Genomic DNA, 26,698 nt, shown 5'->3' with positions numbered 1-26,698 from the left:
TGAGTCTAGACCCACAGAAATGTGGTTAACTCTTAACTGCCCTCTAATATGGTCAAACAGGTGACTCAGGTTAAGGGCAATTAGGGATGGGCAATAAATGCTGGCCCAGCCAGTGGTACCCAGATCTTGTGAATGAATTAAAATAAGACCTGGTTGGATTCCTTTTATTGCTTTCAGTTTTAAATGCAAGCTAGATTCAGGTCTAATATTTGCTAACTTAGCGAAACTTTTCTCTGTTTTTCAGATTTGTTACTGTTTGGCACTGCAGATCTTGGATGCTTCACTTTTCTTTTGCAATCATGAAAACTATATTACAGATTAATTATTATCTATTCTGCATATTTACACAGAAAGAGACATTTCACTTTCTGCAAACATATAAAGTCCAGAGATACATGGAGTACAGTCAGTCAGGCAGTGCTGAATCACTGAGTCAGACACAAAGTTTTAACAGCATCTGAAATTTTTAGATAATTGTTTAAAGGTGAATGAAGACACCAATTGGGCAGCCACACAATCAAAATTAGCAAATCTATAAAATGAGAAAGGATCAAATACCGCAAAGGAATAAACATCCAATCAGATTGTGAGTACAAAATTATTCTGATATATTTACATGTGATGGTCAGTTCGCTGATGCATCCACTGCGGATCGAAATAGCCTAGCATTTTGAATGGATTGTGAGGCGTAGTCATTTAGCTTGAGGGAGACAGTGTGGGGTGTAATGGTGGTGCAGGAGTGGCCAGTGTAGGGGGACAAATGTCTGACCATCGGTAACAGTGCTTGGGAAGCATGTGTAACAACGATGGTGTATGGTTGGAATGTGGATGCAATGACTTATAAACCTTGTTCTTTGATCTATATTTAGTGGTACAGTTTGAAAATTATGGAGACATTCAGCTCCTGTACTTCACAGCGACTGCCAAGTATTGTATTCATGATCGTGCTGATCTTTTATTTCTGTAACACAGGTAAATATCTTAATTATGATTGACAGTGTACCTTTTAGAATGATTTGTAATTGTGTTTGTTTACATGTGCATACACATGCACACACTTATGATGATCCACATGCAAGTACATTTATGGATATGTTATGTTCTATCTACAACTTGATTGCAATACAAATAAAATTTATGAAGGATGTAAATACTGTATGTCACTGTTACTCAATTGGACACCGAAAACCTTGACTTTAATGAGTTTGTGTAAGTATTAGTACGAAGATGTGGATCTTTATATCCTACAGATTTCTTTAAAGAAAGGTTGGCATTTATATTGTGCTTTTTATGACCATTGGTTGTTTCGACAATCTTCACAGTCAATTAGGTATTTCTGAACTGCGGTCATTTTTGTAGTTTAGGAAATGTAGCAATCAGTATGCACCCAATAAACTCCTGCAATCTGGTCACATTTTTGTGTTTTTGTGATGTTGCTTGAGGAACATTGGCTCGGAAACTCCCTCATTCTTTTCTGAAAGAATATCATGGTATCTTTTATCAAATCTACCCTTTGGTTTGACATCTTTCACCTTCTACAACACAGCACAACCTCAATACCAGATTGGAATGTTTGCCTTAATTTTTGTGCTTGGACTTTGAAATTAATCTTGAAGTCAGAAGCCTGTGACTCCAAGGCAAGCATACTATAAACTAAATCTTGGCTGACACCATGCTCTGGGCACTCACCACACAAAATCATACTTTGCACAGACTTCAGCAGTTTTACAATGCTAGTCACAATAGTTAAATGTGTAGGAGGCAATTCAAAGACAATTTACAAAGGAAAAGCTATTCTCACTCATAAAAGCAAAAAGAATGAAAGGGCATGGATTTAAAATAATATTCAAGTGAAGTAAGATTGATGTGAGAAAAATCTTTTTCACACAGGGTATGGAAAGCATTGCCTGGAAGTGTGTACAGACATGTTCAATTGAGGCATTTAAGAGAGCATTGGTTGACTATTTGGATAAAAAAGTGGTGTATGCATATGGGAAAGTCAGCACATTGGCACTAAGTAATAGAACCAGTGCAGGCATGATGGGCTGAATGGCCACATTCTGTTCTGTAACAATTCTGTGATTCAGTAATGCTAGACTAATATCTGGAATGAGAAGCTTTCTTTACAAGGTGACCTTGGATAGGTTAGGTTGGACGCGTTGAATATGCTGGACTTTAGAAAAGTAAAGGCAACTTAATTGAAACGTGCAAGATCCTGAGGGATTTTTACAGGGTAAATGTGGAGAGGATGTGTCCTGTTATGGGTGGGTTTAGAGCTATGGACTACCGTTTACAAATGAGGGGTTACATGGAACTCTTGATGAAAATACAGTGGAAGCAAAGTCCTTCAATATCAAAGGCACCGGTAGCTACATTTATAGTAAACAAGGGGTTGAAAGATTATCAGGGATAGACAGGAATGCATTTTTAAGGTTACAGTCAGATCAGATATGATCTTGCTGAACAGGTGGGTGGGGCTAAATGGCCTACTCTTGCTTCTAATTCATAAGATTGAATGAAATTTGTTGCAGGCATGAAGTAAATAGGAAGGGAGAAGCAATAAAATGACCAGACAGGAGTGCAATGTTCAGAAAAACATTGGATGCAGTTATTTTGAAAGAAGATGGGAAGGCTCGAGAAAGGTTGAAATGGAGTGAGAGTATTTGCAATATCATTAATGATTTACCCTCAGTCCTACTTCTAATGTTTATTAATGATTTTCTTGACAGTTACAGTTTGCCTTTTCAGTTATTAATGTCTTTTTTTAACCTAGCTCTCGTGTACATGTGATTTTTTTGGGTTCAATCCCGATATACCTGCTGTGTTATTAGTGAAAATGCTGACGGAAAAATATCACTCATCATTCAAAGCATTGTGGGGGGGTACCTATCCCACAAGAACTGCAGCAGTTTCAAGAAGGCAGTTTACCTGCTCAAAGGCAATTAAGGATGAGCACTAAATGCTGACCTAGTCAGTGATACTTACATCCAAAGAACAATTTATGGTGACTGGTAAACAGTGACCACAAAATTACCAGATCATCATAAAAACATGTCAAGTTCAGTAATATGTTTTAGGGAAGGAAATAAAAACAAGCAAATTAGGAGCTAGAGTAGGCCTTCGAGCCTCTTGACCTGATCCATTCAAGAAAATCATGGCTAATCAGTTCTGTATTCCCCCCTTCTTTTGATAATCTTTCACAAAAATCCATATATATATCTGCATTAAAAATGTTCAAGAGAATTCCAAAGATTTGTGTCCCTCCTGAGAAAACCAATTCGCCTAATTTCTGTTTTAAATGGACTCCCCTGATTTTTAAGCAATGTCCCTCATAATGGATTCTTCCATAAGAGGAAACATTCTCTCTACATCCAGCCTATAAAGATCCCTATGATCTTATAAATCGAGTCACCTTCTACTCTTCTCAACTCCATTGAATATAAGCCTAGCCTTTCCAACCTTTCTTCATCAGAAAGTCCTCTAATTCCAGGTATTAGTCTAGTAAACCTTTTTTGACGAGGCTCCAGTGCATTGGTATGTTATATCCTTAACTAGCCTGGCCTCCATGTGACTCTAGACTTAAATCAATGTGGTTGGTTCTTAACTGCCCCTGAAATGGACAAGCAAGCTACTCAGAAACCAGCTCACTATCTCCCCCTCAAAGGCGATTCATGATACAGATAGTTAATACTAGCCTTGCTTGTAATGCCCACAATTTGAGTTAATAGAAAATATGGCAGTCTATTTGTGATATTATTAATGATTTTATCCTCTGTTTCATTGTAACTGTAATGTTATTAATGAGTTACCCTCAGTTCCATTGTATTTGTAATGTTATTCACAAGTTTACCCTCAATTGCATTGCACTTGTGACCTTATTTGAACATATAACATAGAACATTATAGTGCAATACAGGCCGTTTGGCCCTCGATGTTGCGCCGCCCTGCCATACTAATCTGAAGCCCATCCCACCTACACTATTCCATGTACATCCATTTGCCTGTCCAATGACGACTTAAATGCACTTAAACTTGGCGAATCTACTACTGATGCAGGCAAAGCATTCCATACACTTACTACACTGAGTAAATAAACTACCTCTGACATCTGTCTTATACCTATCTCCCCTCACTTTAAAGTTGTGTCCCCTCGTGTTTGCCTTCCCTGTACTTGGAAAAAGGCTCTCCCTGTCCACCCTATCTAACCCTCTGATTATCTTGTATGTCTCTATTAAATCATCTTTCAACCTTCTTCTCTCTAACGAGAACAGCCTCAAGGCCCTCAGCCTTTCCTTGTAAGACATTCCTTCCATACCAGGCAACATTCTAGTAAATCTCCATTGCACCCTTTCCAAAGTTTCCACATCCTTCTTATAATGCGGTGACCAGAACTGTACACAATGTTCCAAGTGTGGCCGTACCAGAGCTTTGTACAGCTGCAGCATAACCTCCTGGTTCCAGAACTCAATCCCTCGATTAATAGAGGCCAAAACACTGTATGCCTTCTTAACAACCCTGTCAATCTGGGTGGCAACTTTTAGGGATCTGTGTACAAGGATACAGAGATCTCTCTGCTCATCTGCACTCCCAAGAATCCTACCATTAGCCCCAGTACTTTGCAATCCGATTACTCCGTCCAAAGTGTATCACCTCACACTTGTCCACATTAAACTCTATTTGCCACCTCTAGCCTAGCTCTGCATCCTATCTGCAACCTACTACATCCTTCGTCATTATCCACAACTCCACCGACCTCAGTGTCGTCCGCAAATTTACTAATCCACCCTTCTAAGTCCTCATCCAGGTCATTTATAAAAATGATGAACAGCAGTGGACCCAACACCGACCCTTGCGGTATGCCGCTAGTAAGTGGACACCAAGATGAACGTGTTCCATCAACTATAACCCTCTGTTTTTTTTCAGCAAGCCAATTACTGATCCAAACTGCTATGTCTCCCACAATCCCATTCCTCCGCATTTTGTATAATAGCCTACTGTGGGGAACCTTATCGAACGCCTTGCTGAAATCCATATACACCACATCAACTGGTTTACTCTCATCTACCTGTTTGGTCACTTTGTCAAAAAACTCAATAAGATTCGTTAGGCATGACCTACCCTTCACAAAACCATGCTGACTGTCCCTGATCAGATTATTCTTTTCTAGATGGTTATAAATCCTATCTCTTAACCTTTTCCAACACTTTACCAACAACTGAAGTGAGACTCACTGGTCTGTAATTACCAGGGTTATCTCTACTACCCTTTTTGAACAAGGGAACCACATTTGCTATCCTCCAGTCCTCAGGCACTATTCCTGTAGACAATGATGATTTGAAGATCAATGCCAAAGGCTCGGCAATCTCTTCCCTTGCTTCCCAGAGGATCCTAGGATAGATCCCATCCGGCCCAGGAGACTTGTCTATTTTCACACTCTGCAGTATTTCTAATACCTCTTTCTTGTGAACCTCAATCTCTTCTAGTCTAGATGCAAGTACCTCTGTATCTTCCTCACCAACATTTTCGTTTTCTATAGTGAACACTGTCGAAAAATATTTATTTAGTGCTTCCCCTATCTCGTCTGACTCCACACACAACTTCCCACTATTATCCTTGATTGGCCCTAATTTAACTCTTGTCATTCTTTTATTCCTGACATACCTATGGAAAGCCTTAGGGTTAACTCTGATCCTATCTGCCAACAACTTCTCATGTCCCCTCCTGGCTCTTCTGAGCTCTCTTTTTAGGTCTTTCCTGACTTCCTTGTAACCCTCAAGCACCCTAACTGAGTTTTCACATTTTGTCCTAACATAAGCCGCCTTCTTCTTCTTGACAAGGGATTCCACTTCCTTAGTAAACCACGGCTCACGTGTTCTATATATTCCTCCCTGCCTGACAGGTACATATGTATCTAGGACACACAAGAGCTTTTCCTTTGAATAGGCTCCACATTTTTAACGTGCTCATCTCCTGCAGTTTCCTTCCCCATTCTACGCTTCCTAAATCTTTCCTAATTACATCATAATTTCCCTTCCCTCAGCTATAACTCTTGCTCAGTGGAGTACACCTATCCCTTTCTATCACTAAAATAAGCCTGACAGAATTGTGATCGCTGTCTCCAAAGTGCTCACCTACTTCCAAATCTAACACCTGGCCAGGCTCGTTACCCAGTACTAAATCTAAAGTGGCTTCGCCCCTTGTTGGCCTGTCAGGAAGCCCTCCTGCACACACTGGACAAAAACTGACCCATCTATAGTACTCTTACTGTAGTGATCCCAGTCAATATTTGAATAGTTGAAGTCCCCCATGACAACTACCCTGCCTCTCTCACTCCTATTGAGAGTCATCGTTGCTACCTTTCCTCTACATCTCTGGGTCTATTCGGAGGCCTATAGAAAACTCCCAGCATGATGACTTCTCCTTTCCTGTTTCTAACCTCAGTCCATACTACCTCAGTTAACGAGTCCCCAAACATCCTTTCTACAACTGTAATATTGTCCCTGATCAACAATGCCACACCTCCCCCTCTTTTAACATCTTCTCTGTTCTTACTCAAACATCTGAATCCCGGAACCTGCAACAGCCATTCCTGTCCCTGCTCTATCCAAGTTTCCGTAATGGCCACAACATCGAAGTCCCAGGTGCCAACCTACACTGCCAGTTCACCCACTTTATTTCAGATGCTCCTCGCGTTGAAGTACACACACTTCAAACCAGGTTCTCGCTTGTCAGTGTCAGATACTTGATTTAGGAACTCCCTATTCTCATCCTCTTCTGTACCTGTCCTACAATTTTGGTTCCCATCCCCCTGCTTTATTAGTTTAAATCCACCTTAATAGTTTTAGTGAATTTTCCACCCAGGATATTGGTACCCCTCTGGTTAAATGAAGACCATCCTGCTTGTAGAGGTCCCACCTACCCCAGAAAGAGCTCCAATTATCCAAAAACCTGAAACCCTCCCTCCTGCACCACCTCTGTAGCCACTTGTTCAACTCCTTTCTCTCCCTATTCCTCACCTCACTAGCACGTGGCACAGGCAGCAAACCAGAGAAAACAACTCTGTTTGTCCTAGCTCTAAGCTTCCATCCTAACTCCCTGAATTTCTGCCTCAAGTCCCGATCTCTCTTCCGACCTATGTCGTTGGTGCCAATGTGGACCACGACTTGAGGCTGCTCTCCCTCCCCCTGAAGGATTCCAAAAACATGATCAGAGACATCACGGACCATGGCACCCGGGAGGCAACACACCAACCATGAGTCTTTCTTGTCCCCACAGAATCTCCTATCTGTCCCCCTAACTATTGAGTCCCCAATGACTACTGCTCTACACCTCTTCCCCCTTCCTTTCTGAGCAGCACGTGCCCACTGCTTTCCCCTGGTAAGTCATCCCCCCCATAGAGGGCGGCACGGTGGCACAGTGGTTAGCACTGCTGCCTCACAGCGCCTGAAACCCGGGTTCAATTCCCGCCTCAGGCGACTGACTGTGCGGAGTTTGCACGTTCTCCCCGTGTCTGCGTGGGTTTCCTCCGGGTGCTCCGGTTTCCTCCCACAGTCCAAAGATGTGCAGGTCAGGTGGATTGGCCATGCTAAATTGTCCGTAGTGTTAGGTAAGGGGTAGATGTAGGGGTATGGGTGGGTTGCGCTTCGGCGGGGCGGTGTGGACTTGTTGGGCCGAAGGGCCTGTTTCCACACTGTAAGTAATCTAATCTAATCTAATCTAATCTAAATAGAGGGCTCAATCCTAACACACAGAATTTATCGCAAAGATTTACATTGAAAAATTGATTGTCTGTTAAGTCTTTCATCTATTTGAATACCATGATAGTTTCACTTTCATGTTTAAATCACAAAGTACTCAATATCAACAAATGCCAATCTCCAAACACCATCCTACAACTCATCCGCTTTATCCTTGATCATAACGTCTTCACCTTTGACAACCAGTTCTTCATCCAGACACATTGAACAGCCATGGGGACCAAATTTGCATCCCAATATGCCAACATCTTTATTCACAGGTTCGAACAAGACTTCTTCTCTATGCAGGATCTCCAACCAACATTATACACCAGGTACATTGACGACATTTTCTTCATCTGGACCCATGGTGAGGAGTCACTGATAAAACTAGACAGTGACATCAACAAGTTTCATCCCACCATCAAACTCACCATAGACTACTCTTGACTATCTGTCTCGTTCTTGGACACATGCACCTCCATCAAGGATGGACACTTCAGCACCACACTCTACTGGAAACCCACAGACAACCTCACAAAGCTTCTCCAGCTTCCACCCAAAAAAACTTAATTTAGCCATCCTCTATGGATAAATCCTACATGTACACAGGATCTGCTCAGATGAGGAGGAACGTGACGGACACCTGGAAGTACTCAGGGATGCCCTCACAAGAACAGGGTACGATGCCCAACTCATTGACCGCCAGTTCCGACGAGCCACAGCATGGAACCGTAATGACCTCCTCAGGAGACAGACACGTGCTGCAACCGACAGGGTACCCTTCGTTGTTCAGTATTTCCCAGGAGCTGAAAAACTACGTCATGTTCTTCGTGACCTGCAACACATTATCAATGAGGATGAGCACCTCACCAAGACCTTCCCCACACCTCCACTACTTGCCTTTAAACAACCGCCAAACCTTAAACAGATCATTGTTCGTAACAAGCTGCCTGGCTGTCAGGACAACTCCATACAACCCTGTCACGGTAGGCGCTGCAAGATGTGTCAGACTGTGGACATAGATACCACCATTACGCGTGGGGACACCTCCGACCTTGTACATGGCAGATACTCATGTGACTCAGACAATGTTGTCTATCTTATACGTCGCAGGCAATGATGCCCAGAGGCATGGTACATTGGGGAAACCGAGCAAAGGCTACGACAACGGATGAATGGGCACTGCACAACAATCAACAGACAGGAATGTTCCCTCCCAGGTGGGGAATACTTCAATAGTCCAGGACAGTCGATCTAGGACCTTCGGATGACCACGCTCCAAGGCGGACTTCAGGACAGGTAGCAGAGAAAAGTGGCCAAGCAGAGGCTGATAGCTAAGTTTGGTACCCATAGGGAGGGCCTCAAGCGGGACCTTGGGTTCATGTCACATTACAGATGACCATCATTGCATCTCTCTCTCACACACACACACACACACCTGTACACTCACTACACATATATTTTGTGGGGTGAATTTGTACTTGCAGGGTTACGTTGTACTTTGCTCAAAAACTGCATGAATTCATGTAGAACTCCATTATCTCACTTTTTAGATTAGAATCAATCTAAACATCATGGCACAGACAGAGAACACAGGGGGCTAACACCTTCAACATATTTTCTAGCTATCACCATTGTTAACAGCTAACCTGAGAATGCAACTTTTTAAAAAAAGGTTTTGTGATTTACACATGAAAGAAGTGAAACTATTATGGTATTCAAACAGATGAAAGACAATCAATTTTTCAATGTATAATTTCAGTTACATCACACTGTAAATTTTTGCTATAAATTCTGTGTGTTAGGATTGAGCTCTCCACTATCATCTGATGAAGGAGCGATGCTCTGAAAACTAGTGTGCTTCCAATTAAACCTGTTGGACTATAACCTGGTGATGTGATTTTTAACTTTGTACCTGCGGTGTTATTAATGATTTAACCTCAGTTCCAATGTACCTGTGTTTTTAATAGTGATTTTATCCTCATTCCCACTGGATACAGAACTGGCTTAAAGGTAGAAGACAGAGGGTGATGATGGAGGGTTGTTTTTCAGTCTGGAGGTCTGTAACCAGTGGAGTGCCACAAGGATCGGTGCTGGGTCCACTACTTTGTCATTTATATAAATGATTTGGATGTGAGCAAAAAAGGTATATAGTTAGTAAGTTTGCAGATGACACCAAAATTGGAGGCGTAGTGGATAGCGAAGAAGGTTACCCGAGATTACAACGGGATCTTGATCAGATGGGCCAATGGGCTGAGAAGTAGCAGATGGAGTTTAATTTAGATAAATGTGACGTGCTGCATTTTGGAAAGGCAAATCAGGGCAGGGTTTATATACTTAATGGTAAGGTCCTCTGGCGTGTTGCTGAACAAAGAGACCTTGGAGTGCAGGTTCATTATTCTTTGAAAGTCGAGTCGCAGGTAGATAGGACAGTGAAGAAGGCATTAGGTATGCTTTCCTTTATTGGTCAGAGTATTAGGTACAGGAGTTGGGAGGTCATGTTGCGACTGTATAGAACATTGGAATTGGCGCTGTTGGAATATTGCATGCAATTCCGGTCTCCTTCCTATTGGAAAGATGTTGTAAAACTTGAAAGGGTTCAGAAAATACTTACAAGGATGTTGCCAGGCTTGGAGGATTTGAGCTATAGGAGAGGTTGAATAGGCTGGGGCTGTTTTCCCTGGAGCATCTGAGGTTGAGGGGTGACCTTATAGAGGTTTATAAAGTCATGAGGGGTTTGGATGGGATAAATAGGCAAAGTCTTTTCCCTGGCTTGGAGTCTAGAACTAGAGGGGACAGGTTTAGGGTGAGAGGGGAAAGATGTAAAAGGGACCTAAGGGACAACCTTTTTCACTCAGGGTGGTATGTGTATAGAATGAGCTGCCAGAGGAAGTGGTGAAGGCTACTACAATTGCAACATTTAAAAGGCATTTGGATGGGTAGATGAATAGGAAGGGTTTGGAGGGATATGGGCCAGGTGCTGGCAGGTCGGAGTAGATTGGGTTGGGATATCTGGTTGGCATGGATGAGTTGTTTCCATGCTGTATATTTCTATGATTCAATGACCTCTGATTTTATTAGAGATTTTATCCTCAGTTCCTGTGTACCTGTGGTGTATTTGTGAATTTACCCTCTGTCTCATTGTGCCAGTGGATTTAGCAATGATTTTCCTCATCTCAATGTACCTGTGATGGTATTAAGAACTTTACCCTCAGTTCCAGTGTACCTGTGATGTTATTACTGATTTTATCCTCAGTCACTTTGTACATGTGGAGTTTGTTATCAGTTATAGTGTTCTTGTGGTGTTATTTATTATTTTATCTTCTGTTCAACTGTTACTGTCACATTGTTATTTTTGGCCTTAGTCATGGTATACCAATGATCTGAACTTTGATTTCTACCAATAGTCATGATGTATTTGTGATGGTATTATTTGTTAACATACCCAACTGAACATTGCTGTATTGTTATGAAGGATTTTAACCCATTATATCATTTACAGTGTTGTCGCAATGCAGAATTCTTCGATGCAACTCTGAATATCTTTTTGCCACAAATCACCTTGACGATTCTTTGAATGAGGATTATTGTATTGCCTTACGATCTTACTCACTCTGTACCCAACGAACTGCTTGGTTCTGCCGTGGTGACCTGGTATACCATTCTGCTGTACAAGGAATTGAGGACTTAATGATTCAGCATAATTGCTCCAAGGAAGGGGCAGTTTCACTACCTCATCCCCGTGTCCCAGCAGAAAATCAGGAGAATTTACACCTGCCAGACACCTGCAAATATGAAAAGAGCTTTTACTTTAAACAACGCCAGAAACCCACTTATCTGCACTGTGATGTCTTTGGGAATCTCCACATCAGGACGTTTTACAATGATTTTCACACATGTCGAGTTCAGGGTGCATGGCCAGTGATTGACAATAATTACCTCTCTGTGCAAATGACTAATGTGCCTATCTCACCACATCAGAATATATCAACAATCAGTAAGGTAATGATTGCGGGGTATTTTAAACAGAAGGGCAAAAGAAATATAAGCAGGATTAAGCTATATGACTCTTTAAATCTTTTCTGCCATTCAAAAAGATCATTGTTAACCTTTGACCACAACTCCACTTTTTTGTTTAACTCCCCATATTCCTACTTTCATAAAAACCCAAAAGCCTTTGATACTAAATGATCAAACATCATGAAGGATCGATTAGGACTATTTTCACTCAAGTTAAGAATGAGAGGGACCACATACGAACCAATATATTTCTGACAGGACGAGATAAGGTAAATGCAGGAAGGATATTCCCAATGACCTGGGAGTCTAGAATAAGGAGTTAAAGTCTAAGGATACAGATTTAGATTTAGATTTTATTGTCACATTATTGTACACTCTTCACCGTAATCCTGTACTTTATTGCCATTTAGGGCTGAGATGAAGACAGGATAGACCATTTAGGACTGAGATGAGGAAAAATTTCTTCACTCAAATGGTGGTGAGCCTGTGGAATTCTCTGCTACAGAAAGTGGTTGGGGTGGCGTGGTGGCTCAGTGGTTAGCATTGCTGCCTTATAGCATGAGGGACTTGGGTTCACTTCCAGCCTCAGGTGACTGTCTGTGTGGAGTTTGCACACTCCCCCTGTGCCTGTGTGTGTTTCCTTCAGGTGTTCTGGTTTCTTCCCACAATCCAAAGATATGCAGTTTAGTTAAATTGGCTATGCTAAATTGCCCATCTTGCTCAGGTGTAAAATGTAGGGAATGGGTCCAGGTGGGTTACTTTTCAGAGAGTCGGTGTGGATTTGTTGGGCTGAAGGGCCTGTTTCTACACTGTACAGATTCTATGAAAACAATGATTATTTTCAAGTTGGAGTTAGATACAGTTCTTAAGGTGAAAGGAATCAAAGTTCAGGGATGTAAAAGTAATGATTAGATGAGTAGTCATGATCATATTGAATGGTGGAGAAAGCTCAATGGGCCAAATAACCTACTCCTGCTCTTGTTTTCTATTCTTCTACATTTCATTTACATTCCTTGAGGTGGTGAATTCAAAAGATTTTACAGCCTTTTGAGTGAAGGAATTTTTCCTCATTTAAGTAATAAATGGCTAACCCACATATCTTGAGTCAATGGATCTAATTCTAGTCTCTTCAGATGGGGGAATATAATTTTATTTGTTTGCCCTCGCATTCTTCTATTCTACAGAATATGGTCTGTTCTACTTCATATCTCCTCACAGGACAATCCTCTGATTATTAGCTTATGTTGCACTGTGTCTAAGTCAAGCGTATTCTTCTTTACCTACTGAGACCAAAACTGTTCACAGTATTCCAGGTTTGGGCTCACCAAAACCCAAAGTACTTAAGCTCTCTTGCAATAGCATGTGTTTTCCCAACTGCTTGCTACACCTGTTAACTTCCTCAATTTTGTGTAGAAGATAATCAAATCCCTCTGAACAGCAATATTTAAAATAGTACCAAAGTGACTAATCTCATATTTATCTACATTATATTCTATTTGCCATGTTATTACCTAATCATTTAACCCATATTTGTTATAAAACTGAAGGTGCTGGAGAAACTCAGCAGGTCTGGCAACATCTGTGTAGAGAGAAACTGAGCTAATGTTTTGAATCCAATGAATCTGCTTCATTTCAAAGAGAACATCTATAGAGAAACGCAGAGCTAACACTTCAAGTCCAATGAATCTGCTTCATTTCAAAGAGGTTTCTCCAGCAATTTGTTTTTATTTCAGATTTCCATCATCCTCAATATTTTGCTTTTATTAACGTATATCTATCCCTTTTGCAATCTTCTCACTTGTCCTTCTCACAGCCTCCTTTGCCATCGAGCTTTGTGTCACTGGTAAGCTTGAATATGAAAGGGAAATGAATAACTAATAAACCAGCAAAGGGAGGATGTGAGAACAGACTGGTAGCTAATAAAAAAAGGAAACAAAAACAGAAATTGCTGAAAAAACAGTGGAGACAAAGCATCAGTGGAGTTAACATTTCATGTCTAGTCACCCTTTTTCAGAAGAAATAATCAATGTCTTCTACAAACAAACAAATATATGATAAAAGGATGATGAAAGAAAGACTGGGTTTGATTTAGGACCTAAACAAGATTCACAAATGGAGAAAAGACACACGACTGAATTATTAAATGAGTATTTTATATTTGTCCCCTAAAGGAGGAGAATATAGTAAATATTATAAAAAAAGAGAAGGCAATTTGCTGGACAGAGACCCAGGAAATGTTCTGGGAACCCAAGTTTTAATCACACCACAGTCGATGGTGGAATTTGAATCTAGCAAAAAATTGGAATTGAGAATCTAATGGTGACGATGAATCCATTATCGATTGTTGGAAAAACCATCTGGTGCAATAATCTCCTTGACGCAAGAAAACTGCCATCCTCATGTGGTCTGGCCTATGGTGTGGCTGCAGACTCACAACAATTTGGGATGAGCAATAAATGCTGGCCTGGCTGGTGATGTCCATGACTTGTGAATGAATTAAAAAAAAATAAAATGAAGAATATAATTTTTCATAGGATGTTCCATCACAGGACGTGGGGAGTTTTATATGCAAAAGTTGTTGAAGATGCCAGGGCAGGCATCTTTCTCAACCATTTGAGAAAATGGTTTTAAAGGTCATGCAAGATCTTGCGCTTTTAAACCAGAGGCATAGAGTTCAAAAGTGAGGAATTTATGGTGCTCTTTATAAAATGCTGGTTTAGCTTCAACTGGAGTGGTGTGTCAATTCTGAGCAATTTTCAAATGGCCCAACTATGCTACGAGTTTGTACATTTCTAAATTTCTGTTCAGCTATTTGAGAGTGCTCCACCATTTAATATGATTGTGGTGGGTTTGTTTGCATTTTGAATTCCAAATTCTTATCTAACCCTGATAACTTGTATTGTGAGCAATTTTGAACCCTATTCCTTAGGAAAGATGTATTGGTCCTGGAGTGTGTCCAGAGGTTTCAGACAATGATCCCAGGAATGAAAGTCTTAACGTACGAGGAATGTTTGAGGACTCTGGGACTATACTCAATGGAGTTTAAAAGGATGAGGAGGGATCTGATTGAAACTTACAGAATACTGAGTGGCCTGAACAGAGTGGATGTTGGAAAGGTGTTCCCATTGGGCAGGAGAGATGAGGACTTGAGGGTGCAGCCTTGGATTAAAGGGAAGACGTTTTAGAATGGAGATAAAGAGAAACCTCTTCAGCCGGAAAGTAGTGAATCTGTGGAATTCATTGCCACTGAATGCTGTGGAGGCCAGGTCATTGAGTATATTTAAAACAGAGATAGATAAGTTCTTGAATGCCAAGGGATATCAAAGGTTACAGGGAGGAAGTGGGAAAATGGGGTTTAAAATCTTATCAGCCATTATTGAATGGCAGAGCAGATTTGATGGGCCAAATGGCTTAATTTCTGCTCCTATGTTTTATGGTCTTATGGCGTTCTGATTCCTATGTCTAGTGAGAATACATCTGTCTTAAAATATTTTAAAGAAACTGCCTCTACCACTTTCTGAGGCAAAGGGTTCCAAAATTATATAATCCATTAAGAAAAAATCAACTCTTAGCTCTGTCTGGTAAAGGTGATCTCTATTTTTTTAAACAGTTGTCTCTTGTCCTGGGTTCTCCCATGGGAGGAATGATTATTTCCATATCCACCTTATCAAGACCATTCAGGACTTTATATATTTAAATCAAGCCACCCCTCATTCTTTTAAATTCTGGTGTGAAAAAGCTTTCTTCATTTGACAACCTGTTAATTCTGGGCATCTGTCTAGTAAACATTGCCTGAACCTTAAAAGTAAGGAGACCTAAGAGTGTACATCATATTCCATTAAGTTGTGATGTTACTAAGACAAGTATAACTGAAGCATAACATCCTTACTTTAATCTTCAATTCCTCTCAAATGAGAATAGTATTCCATTTCCCTTTTTGACATCAAAAGCCAATGTTTTCTGACTAATGAACTGGAACTTCTAAATCTTTTCATACTTTGGAATTCTACAGCTGTTCTCCATTGAAGTAACATTTTGTTTTTTATTCTTCCTGCAAAAATGAACATTTTCGCATTTTTCCATGTTGTGCTCCACCAGCCTGATTTTTGCCCTTCACTGAACCCACCTATATCTGCCTGGAACTTCCTTAAATCACCTTCTTAACATACTTTCCTATTTATCTTTGCATCATGTTGATTTAGCTACTGTGCTTTCACTCCCCTTATCTAAGCCACTGATGTTAATTGTAAATGCTGAACCCCAGCACAGATCCTAGCCATACACCCTTCTACCACTCAGGAAAATATCAATTTAAACATTTTCTCTATTCTTTTACCATCTAGTCAATCTTCTGTCTATGCTCCTACATTTCCCAGGACTAGGGCCTGTGAGTTGCATGTTCATTAGGGCACAAACATCTGTTTTGGGGGGGTGGGCGAGGGCAGGACTGGAAGCCTTGGCTGAAAATAGAACCGAGTCCTTTGATTTCTGTCCTTGTCTCTGATGCCTATACCATGAGCTCCTACTTTGCATAATAATCTCTCATCTGGCATGAGCCTTGATGAGATATGTGTGCTGTGGCAGAGTTAGGATCAGTGTTAGACCTGGGAACATGAGGTAGCAGTGAGAAAATGATAGCACTAAGCATTGCAGAGTGCAGAGAGCATCAACCTTTTCCTGCACTGTTCTATGTTGCTTTTCATTCAGGACAGCACACTGACCTGGGTCACGATCTCAGAACAGACTGGCTAAGATTTTTGCCATGCCTCCTTTGCCAGTCAGTAGGAAAAAAGGCCCTCCTCACCAACACTTTGTTCACAGCATCTCCAGGTCCCTATCAGGGAAGAGGGATACCAGGTTCGCTTTCTGGGCCATTTACTCAGCAATAATGGTAGAACAGCACAGTGAGAAGTGCAGTTCCTTTCTGGCAGTGTCTGAAGTGGTGTACAGGCTGGTTTCAAATATGACATTAACAATATGAATGTTGCATAATCCCAATAGCAGTAAACACTTCCTCCTCTCCTACTGCATGATTCAATTAGATTTTTAATAATTCATTCATGAGACAAATAGTTGTTGAGAATCAAATTCACATTGCCTAATGGATGCCTCAAAGATCAATTCCAATGTTATTGAGTAATAGAGTCATAGAACGGTACAGCATGGAAACAGACCCTTCAATCTAACTTGTCCATGCAGACCAGATATCCTAAATTAGTGTAGTCCCATTTGCCAGCATTTGGCCCATATCCCTCTAAATGCTTCCTATTCACATACCAATCCAGATGCCTCTTAAGCATTGTAATTGTACCTGCCAGAACCACTTCCTCTGGCAGCTCATTCTTTACATGCACCACCCTCTATGTGAAAAATCTCTCCCTTAGGTCCCTTTTAAATCTTTCCCCTCTCACCTTAGCCCTATGCCCTCTAGTTTTGGACTCTGATACTTTGAAAAAAAGACTTTGGCAATTCATCTTATCCATTTTATAAACCTCAGCAAGGTCATCACTCAATGCTCTAGGGTAAATAGCACCAGACTACCCACCCTCTCCCTGTGACTTAAACCATCCAACTCCAACAACATTCTTGTAAATCTTTTCTGCGGCCTTTCAATTTTAACACCTTTCCTATAGCAAGGAGATCACAACTGAATGCAGTATTCCAAAAATGACCTAACTAATGTCTTCTCCAGCTGCAACGTGACATTCCAACTCCTATACTCAATGCACTGACCAATAAAGGCAAGTGTACCAAATGCCTTCTTTACTACCCCATCTACCTATGACCTAACTTTCAAGGAACTATGAACTTACACTCCAAGGTCTTAGTTTGGTGCCCATCTCTGGACTATACCATAAATTGTATAAGTCCTACCCTGATTTACCTTACCAAAACGTACCGCTCACATTTATCTAAATTAAACTCTATCTACCACTTCTTGGCCCATTGACCCAGATGATCAAGGTCCCATTGTACTCTGAGATAATTTTCTTCACTGTCATTACACCAAAAATGTTAGTGTTATCTGCAAACTTACTAACCAATTCTCCTATATTCAAATCCAAGTAAGTTATATAAATGGCAAAAAGCAGTAGACACAGCACCGATCCTCTCAGCACACTGCTGGTCACAGGCCTCCAGTCTGAAAAACAACTCTCCACCAACAATTCCTTGCTTCAAGCCAATTTTATGTTCAAATGGCTAGGTCTCTCTGGATACCATGTAAACTAACCTTGCCAACCAGCCTACATGTGGAACCTTGTCAAATGCCTTGCTGAAGTCCATACAAGACAATGTTCACCACTCTGTCTTCACCAATTTTCTTTGTCACTTATTCAAAAAAACTCAATCAAACTAGTGAGACATGATTTCCCATGCACAAACAAATGTTGACTATCCCTAATCAGCCCTCGCCTTTCCAAATACATGTACCTCCTGTATCTCAGAATCCCTTCCAACAACTTACTCACCACTAACTTCAGGCTTAGTGGTCTACAATTCCTTGGTGTATCCTTACCATCTTTCTCAAATAATGGCACCCTTCACCCTCCAGTCTTCCAGCACCTCACCTATGGCTATTGAAAATAGATATCTCAGCAAGGGGCCCATCAATCACTTCCCATCTTCCCACAAAGTTCTGGGATATACCTTGTAGGGGTATGGTTTTCCCTCAGTTATACTCCTGACTTCTAAGCACTTCAAATTGCTCCCAACCCCTGGTTCTGAACACTGGACTATTAATCAGGATGGAATGAAAAGGCAGCAGACAATCTTTGAGGGCAAAAGAATTTCCGCATTTATTTATGTACAAAAAAAGTAACATAACAATATGACTAAAGGTAACTCAACAATGCTAGAAAAGGGTAAAACAACTATAATGTATTGTACGGGATGCACTATTATTTAAAATAGACTATTAATTAGAGTTACTATATTTGAATCACAATACACTGATACCACCTGCCTCCTTCTACTAACTAAGTTGGAACTCTGCGATCTCGGGATTATGTTCACCACTTCGAACACTGTTTTGAAATTCACCTGATGCAGGTGATGTGGCTTGTCATACCCCAAGCATATTAGAGGATTTCGAGCTGCACAACCATTCAGTCAGGGTTCAGTCTGCAGATACAGTTAGGTGTGTATTGGGTTTATCGGGTAAGTACTTGGTTTTCTTTACTTTTGTTGGTTTGTCAGGTGCAGTCTTCACCTCAATGTGAGTCTGAAGACTTGAAGCATTGGTCAGGTTAATCAGTGCTTCAAATTTTTGTTGGTCTTTGTTCTGGTTAGCGTCATCAGTTATGGTGGTTTTTTTCCTTCGTTGTGTCTGTCATTTGTTTGGATACCACTCAATGTTTAGATACCTCTCAATGTGAGATAGGGGCCTGTAGTTATACTAGTTGCAGGGCCTACAAATCTCTGCACCGGATCTCTGGGACATTGTTTTGTCACTGTTCTCTTTCAGTGCTTGATCAGTTGAATTGGTTTATCGATGGTGAGAAGTGTGTTAATAGTGTGAACTAATGTTGGATGCTGGTAATTGTCACAGTAAACCTTTTGTCTCCACACTGTCTGTAAGAATCTATGAGTAGTGTGACCAGACGTGTAAAATCCATCTTGGGGCTGGATTCATTTGGGTTTGGTAAAAACAATGACTGCAGATGCTGGAAACCAGATTCTGGATTAGTGGTGGTCCTATAGCAGGGAGACCAGAATTGCACACAGTATTTCAAAAGTGACCTAATCAATATCCTGTATAGCCACAACATGACCTCCCAACTCCCATACTCAGTAGACTGACCAATAAAGGCAAGTACATCAAATGTCTTCTTCACAATCCTGTCTAAGTGAGACTCCACTTCCAAGGAACCATGAACCTGCACTCCAAGGTCTCTGCTCACAACACTCCCCAGGACCTTACCATTAAGTGTATAAGCCCTATCCTGATTTGTCTTTCTACAATTCAGCACCTCACATTTATCTAAATTATCTATCTCCCATTCCTCAGCCCATTGGTCCATCTGATCAAGATCCTGTCATTCTCTGAGGTAAACTGTCCATTACACCTCCAATCTTACTAACCATACCTCCTATGTTCACAAACAAATCATTTATATAAATAAGGAAAATATAAAAATAGGGGTTTTGTGCCACGAAAATGGGGAGGAGGTTGGAAGAAGAGTGGAAGGCAAATAGAGGAGATGTAACACCTGGTTATTCACATCCTCCTTCTACTGTCCACTCCACCTTCTACTAAATATGTCTTCTGAGTGAAACATTGATTTTATCATACATCTTCCAAGTTAGTACCTGTATTTGCTGTTCACAATAACTGTCTCCTCTACACTGGGAGACTAAATGCAGACTGGGTGCCTGCTTTGTAGAACACATATGTTCAATTCACAATCATGATGCTGAGTTTCCAGTTGCTTGACATATAATTCTCCATACATTGTTTCGATGTTGACATTTCTATCCTTGAACTGCTACAGTGCTTCAGGTTAGTGCAGGCTTGAGGAACGACATCTTATCTTTTGCCTCAGCACACTACAGCTTGCTGGACTGACATCACAGCTTCTGCAACCATCTTGCTCGATGTGTTCTTTATCCTTTTTGTTTTGCTGGATTGGCCTTTGTTTCTTTCTTCATCCCTTCATGTTGCATTAAAATATTTTAATGTAATAATTAATTTGAACACAATAATTGTTTTCTTTTCACTATATCCATTATCACTCTTTCTAGTTGCTTTGTCATGAAATCTTTATTCAATTAATCTCCCTGACCTCCAATCTATCACTAACTTTTTTCCTGTTTTCTTCTTGACTCTTCACTTTTCTACAGGCTCAGAAATTCTCATTTCTCTACTTATAAACTAACTTGCTCTTATGCTAACATTTCTGTCCTACGTCTACTGCAATATCCCAATGAAGTACAGTACAAATTGAAGGAACCTCATTTTCCATTTAGGTCCTTTACAACTTCTAGGTCTCAGTCTTGAATCCCACAGCTTCAAAGCTGCTGCATGATGTCTGTTCTCCGTTTTCCTTATTCCTCCTCCTACACCATCCCAACCATCCCAATATCTCTTGTCTTGTTTATTTTGTTCTCAGGAGAGAGGATCTATTTCTCCTCTTCATACTTTAATTTCCTGTTTTTAATCTCTTTCTTTTTCTCTTACCACCATGAACAACCCTTTTGTCCTTTGCACTGGCCCTCAACATCATCTTTTCCCTTTGCCCTTCTTTGTCATTATTCCAACATCTTTCATTTCTGAAGAGTTATGCTGGACTCAAAACATTAACTATGTCTCCACAGATGCTTATCTTATTTTGATCTCATTTTGGATTTCCAGTATCTATAGTGTTTATCTTACCTTTACAAATTGCTGCACTGTTCTGCATCATTAACTTTTCACTGAAGATTTTATAAATTCCCTTCCATTCCCTAATCCTTGCTATAGCTTAAAGCCCTATTTGTTATCCCTTGATATTCAATTCACGAAAAACTGGTCTCAGCTAAGTTGAGGTACAAACCATCCCAACGAAACAGTTTGTATGATGCAAGTGTCCCATGAATTGAATTGTGTAGTGCAGCCTCATCATTGTTAACATATTGGAATTCACTGAAAGATTGCCACATTTAATTTGCTTCAACTAGTTTCACTTTAATATTTCCTAAGGGCTTATGTTAACAGTCACAAGCAGAATGGTATTGACATTAAATAACAACAAACTGTCCTTCTTTGGAACCTTTAATGTGATAAGTCATCTTAACAGGGATATTATCAACTTTGACTCTGAGCCACACAAGGAAGGATGAAGTAAACTAATCAAAGGTTGACCAAGCAGTAGGTTTTAAGGAACAACTTACTGGAGGAAGAAGGGTTTAGAGAGAGAATTTCAGAGCTTGTGGTTTGGATGGTTGGCTGTAAACATGGCTGAGCATGATGGAGTATTTAGAATTTGGATGTGCAAATGCCAGGACTGGAATGGTGAAGATATTTTGGGTTAAAAGAGAAAAACTGTGGAACCAGGAACTCTGAAACAAATACAGAGAATGCTGGAGAAACTCAACAGGTCTGGCAGCATCTGTAGAAAGAGAGCTAGAATTTAATATTTCAAGCCTGGTATTACTATTTTTCAGAACTGATATTGTGGAGGTTTGTCAAGCTGCAGGAGATCAGAGAGAACAGAAAGGATCAACACAATGGATACCAAGGATAAAAATCCAAGTGTTGTTTAATTGTGAGCCATTGTAAACTAGTGAGCATAGAAGTGAAAGCTGAGTGGCACATGGTATGAGTTTGAATGGCAGCATAGTTTTGGATGACTTCAATTTTCTGAATTAAAAAAATGATGTCAACATTTATTAATAATATTGTTGTTAATGGTCGCTAAGGAAAGGTTGATATTCAGTTAGGGAATAGTATTTGCAATCACAAAGAGAATAGTGATCATGGTAAGTAACAACATCATGTTTACGGTCACCTGAAGAATCATGCAAACATTTACTCAAAGAATGGTACTTACAATCAACCAAAGAATAATGTTAAAATTCACTGAAGGAATTGCATTAATGTTTATTAAAAGAATAGCAAAAATAAGATTGTGTTAACATTCAATACCAGGAAATATTTAATGTTCATTAACAGAATTGGATTGATTTTTACTAACAGCCTGAGGACAATGTTGCAAACAGAATTGTATTAATAAACAGTAAGGAAATGTTATGAATAGTCACTAAAAGAAGCACAGTAATATTCAGTAAATGAAGGATGTTGACAATTACTAAGGGAATTTTATTAATTTGTCAGGAACGGAAGGGTGCACTAACTGAAAAGAGTTAATGGTCACAGAGCAATTGTGACAGTGAGGTGGTTGTATTCTTTAAATGAATCAATAATGGTCCATAGGACAATTATGTAACTGTTCATCAGGAGTTATTGATAGTTATTAACGAGTCAGATGATAATGATTCCTGTTTGTTGCTTTTCTTGTCACCATGTTAAATGGGAGAAAATCAGACAGCAGTGAATGAGTAGGAACAGAGAATAAAAGAGAAATGGCAATTTTTCTCCTGGATGTAAGCCTGAAACCAAATGTGTGGGCAGTTAGACCCACTCTGAGACTCACTTATCAACATTCCATATTCATCATGTTGGTTCAGTTTTGACCTTTCCTACTGAGCAAACAGAAGGAACTAGCTGAAAACTGGTGAGTTTCACTGCATTACATATGCTAATCAGGTGTTCACGTCAATAGCATGACGTTTTCACTCTTTTCAGTCTTGGCTGGGGAAGAAGTCAGCAGTCATGCTCGATAAAGGGTCACTGGATCCGAAACACCAACTCTCAACAGATGCTGCCAGACCTGCCGTGTTTCTTCAGCACTCTGTTTTTATTTCAGACTTCCAGTAACTGCAGCTCTTTGTGCTTACTTTAGTGTTTGTGCTTTGCCTGCTATAATCTCCTCCTACCTCACCTGATCACCTATGCTTTTGGAGCCTGGGAAATTGAATACGCAACTGGCAGCAACTTTTGAGTGGGGACATTTTACAAAAAAAAGTGAAAGACATGATTTTAAAAACAAGATTTAAAATCACTCAGGCCTGAAGCAACTGAAGTCAGGCTAACCATTTAAATCCTACCTTAAGTTCACCTCAAGGGTGAGTGAATAAAGAGCAGTATGAGTAATTAAGACAGTATTTAAAATGTAAGAAGTGACAAAGAGCAGACAATGAATGAGGAATGAAAATGAAGGAAGACAAAATCAGAACAAAGTGAGTTGGAAGGAAAATTGAATGATCAATAGACAGTAGATAAGTTGACAGCAAGTGAAAGGCAAGTAGATTGTGTGAAAGTAAGGAACAGTGAGTGTGAGCAAGAGACACAGAACATTTATGAGTAAAGTCAAAATGGAAAAAGCAGAAAATTAGAGAAATGAAAAGGCATGAGGAATGTTGAGTGAGTGACAAACTTTGAGTGCCAGGGAGGGAAAAGGGAATAGAGCATAAGCAAAAAATACTCAATGGAAAGAGTAGAGAGATTGTAAAATCAATAGAGAGTGAGGAATAGACTACAAATGAGTGACCAGTAATAAAAGTGGAGGGCTACAGAGTGAAGTGTGACAGAATGAGAGGGTGTGAGAATCTGAGTAATTCATAAAATGTAAGTGATGCAGATTGTAATAATCAGAGATTAATGATTTCTTTCTCACTGATTTTCAGGTTACTGCTATTTTCAAGAATTCCAAGGAATGCATTGACCAGAAAGTGTATCAAGCTGAAATTGACAATATTCCAGCTGCATTTGTAGATGGATCTGTAAATGGTGGTGATAGAAATGGGGCCAACAGTCTTGTGATCAAAGAAAACTCTGATGCTGGCCATGTGGAAATCCAGGCGAGTTACATTGGTACAACTCTGTTAGTGCGCCAGGTTGGGCAGCATCTGGGCTTTGCCATCCTCATGCCTGAGGAAGTAGCAAGCTCACATACAGAGGAGCAGGATCAGCAGCTCTGTGTATCAGGCTGTCCTTTCACAGAAAGACTTCCCTTGAACCCCCCCATTGACAATGAAGAAGGGGCCAAAGCCAAATGCAAAGAGAAGCTGCAGGTGGAAGACATCTATTTTGAATGTTGTGTCTTCGATATCCTGGTGACTGGTAATCCCAATGTGTCATTAGCAACATTCAGAGCTGTGGAAGATGCCAAAATTTTGCACCCTGATAAGGAGACATTTCATGCTTTTAGGAACAGTGTGGCTGGCAGGCCAACTGACTGCTGCTTGTTTCTTTTGGCTTCTCTACTATGGATAGTGTTTCTGCATTAAGCAACTTTCTGTTGTGTCTGGAGACTTAAAAGAGAGCTAATGACCAATCTGAATGCATTGCTGTTCCCTCACACTGAGTACTCAGTGGAAACCACAAACCCAGTCCTGAAGTTACCCCCTTCTCATTTTATTCAACTATTTTTGACGTCAACCTAAAATAAATAATTCAGTGGTGCAGCCTCTTCCAAATGCAGAAGACTTTCCAAAATAATAAAATACTTAACCGTTGCTCCATTTTTAAAATTATTATCTCATATAGAAATGCATATAGCCCAAACTGTTAACATTCAGACACACTAGGCAATCCTGAAACTGAGGTAATGTTCTGAGGACCCAAGTTTGAATCCTGACATGGCAGATGGTGGAATTTGAATTCAATTAAAAAATCTGGAATTAAGAATCTATTGATGACCATGAAATCATTGTTGATTTTCAGAAAAGCCCATCCAGTTCAGGGAAGGAGCTCTGTCATCCTCACCTGGTCTGGGTTACATGCGACTCCAGACCCATAGCAGTGTGGTTGACTCTCAGTTGCCTTTTGGAATGTCCTAGCAAGCCATTCAGTTGCACCAATCGCTACAAAATCTCAAAGAAATGAAACCAGATGGTTCACCACATATCGACCCAAGCACGAGAAAAGACAATGGCACAAACAGCACTGTGGACCCTGCAAACTCCTCCTTACTGACATCTGGGGGCTAGTCCCAAAATTGGAAGGGCTGTCTAAAAGACTAGTCAGCAGCAGCCTGACATTGTCATACTCACAGAATCATATCTTACAGACAATGTCCCAGAAACCACCATTACCATCCCTGAACCTGTCCTGTCTCACTGGCTGGACAGACTCAACAGAAATAGTGACACAGTGGTATACAGTTGGGAGGGAGTTGCCCCGGCAGTCCTCTGCATTGACTCTAGACTGCATGAAGTCTCATGGTTCCTGGTTAAACATGGGCAAGGAAACCTCTTGCTTATTACCATGTACCATCTTCCCTCAGCTATTGAATTGGTACTCCACCATGTTGAACAACATCCAGAGGATGGTTAGAGCACAAAGTTTACTCTGGGTGAGGCTTTCAATGTCCAGCACTGTTCGGCAGCAGTATCACTGATCAAGCTGGCTGGGTTCTAAAGGACTTAGCTGCTAAACTGGGTCTGTGGCAGGGGGTGAGGGAATAACAAGAGGGAAAAACATACCTGCCCTTATCCTTGCCAATCTGCATCTGTCCATGACAGTATGAGTTAGAGTGACCATTGCAAAGTCTTTTTGGAGATGAAGTCCCACTTTCACATTGAGAATTATGTTCATCTTGTTATCTGGCACCATCACTGTGCTAAATGGGATAGAATTCAAACAGATACAGCAACTCAACACTGGGGATCTAAGAAGCATCAGCAGCAGCAGCAGAATTGTACTCCAGCACAATCTATAACAAAGAACAAAGAATAAGAACAAAGAAAATTACAGTTCAGGAACAGGCTCTTTGGCCCTCCAAACCTGCACCGATCCATATCCTATATCTAAATCTGTCACCTATTTTCTAAGGGTCTGTATCCTTCAGCTCCGTGCCCTTCCATGGATCTGTCTAGATACATCTTAAATGATGCTATCATTCCTGCCTCTATCACCTCCACTGGCAATATGTTCCAGGCCCCCACCACTCTCTGCATAAAGAGCTTTCCACACATTTCTCCCTTAAACTTTTCCCCTCTCACTTTGAACTCATGACCCTGAGTAATTGAGACCCCACTTTGGGAAAAAGCTTCTTGCTATCCACCATGTCTATACCTCTCATGATTGTGTAGACTTCAATCAGGTCCCACATCAACCTCCATCTTTCTTATGAAAATAATCCTAATTGACTCAACCTGTCTTCATAGCTAGCAGGTAACATCCTTTGTACCTTCTCCAAAGTATCCACATCCTTTTGGAAATGTGATGACCAGAATTGTACATACTATTCCAAATGTGGCCAAACCAAAATCTTACACAACTGTAACATTTCCTGCCAACTCTTGTACTTAGTACCGCATCCAATGAACCAAGATGGAGGACAGGAAAAATTTCTGGCTGTAACAGCTGCTCCTTTTTTGAGATATTTTAGGTGCTA

The 26,698-nt window shown here is 40.5% G+C and overlaps 1 protein-coding gene across 1 annotated transcript; it reads left to right on the top strand.

Annotated features, from left to right (window-relative positions):
- Positions 1–416: 416 nt before the first annotated feature.
- Positions 417–25,786, top strand: LOC140463452 (repulsive guidance molecule A-like). Its single transcript, XM_072557392.1, has 4 exons — positions 417–586; positions 870–972; positions 11,242–11,741; positions 23,985–25,786. Exons 2-4 carry the CDS (start codon positions 888–890, stop codon positions 24,585–24,587), a joined length of 1,188 nt encoding a protein of 395 aa, XP_072413493.1. The 5' UTR covers positions 417–586; positions 870–887; the 3' UTR covers positions 24,588–25,786.
- Positions 25,787–26,698: the final 912 nt, after the last annotated feature.

The sequence above is a fragment of the Chiloscyllium punctatum genome, chromosome 3, assembly GCF_047496795.1.
Source record: "Chiloscyllium punctatum isolate Juve2018m chromosome 3, sChiPun1.3, whole genome shotgun sequence".
NCBI classification, from domain to species: domain Eukaryota; kingdom Metazoa; phylum Chordata; class Chondrichthyes; order Orectolobiformes; family Hemiscylliidae; genus Chiloscyllium; species Chiloscyllium punctatum.
The sequence above is the reverse complement of the archived record's forward strand: the minus strand, read 5'-3'. Positions and strand labels throughout refer to the sequence as shown.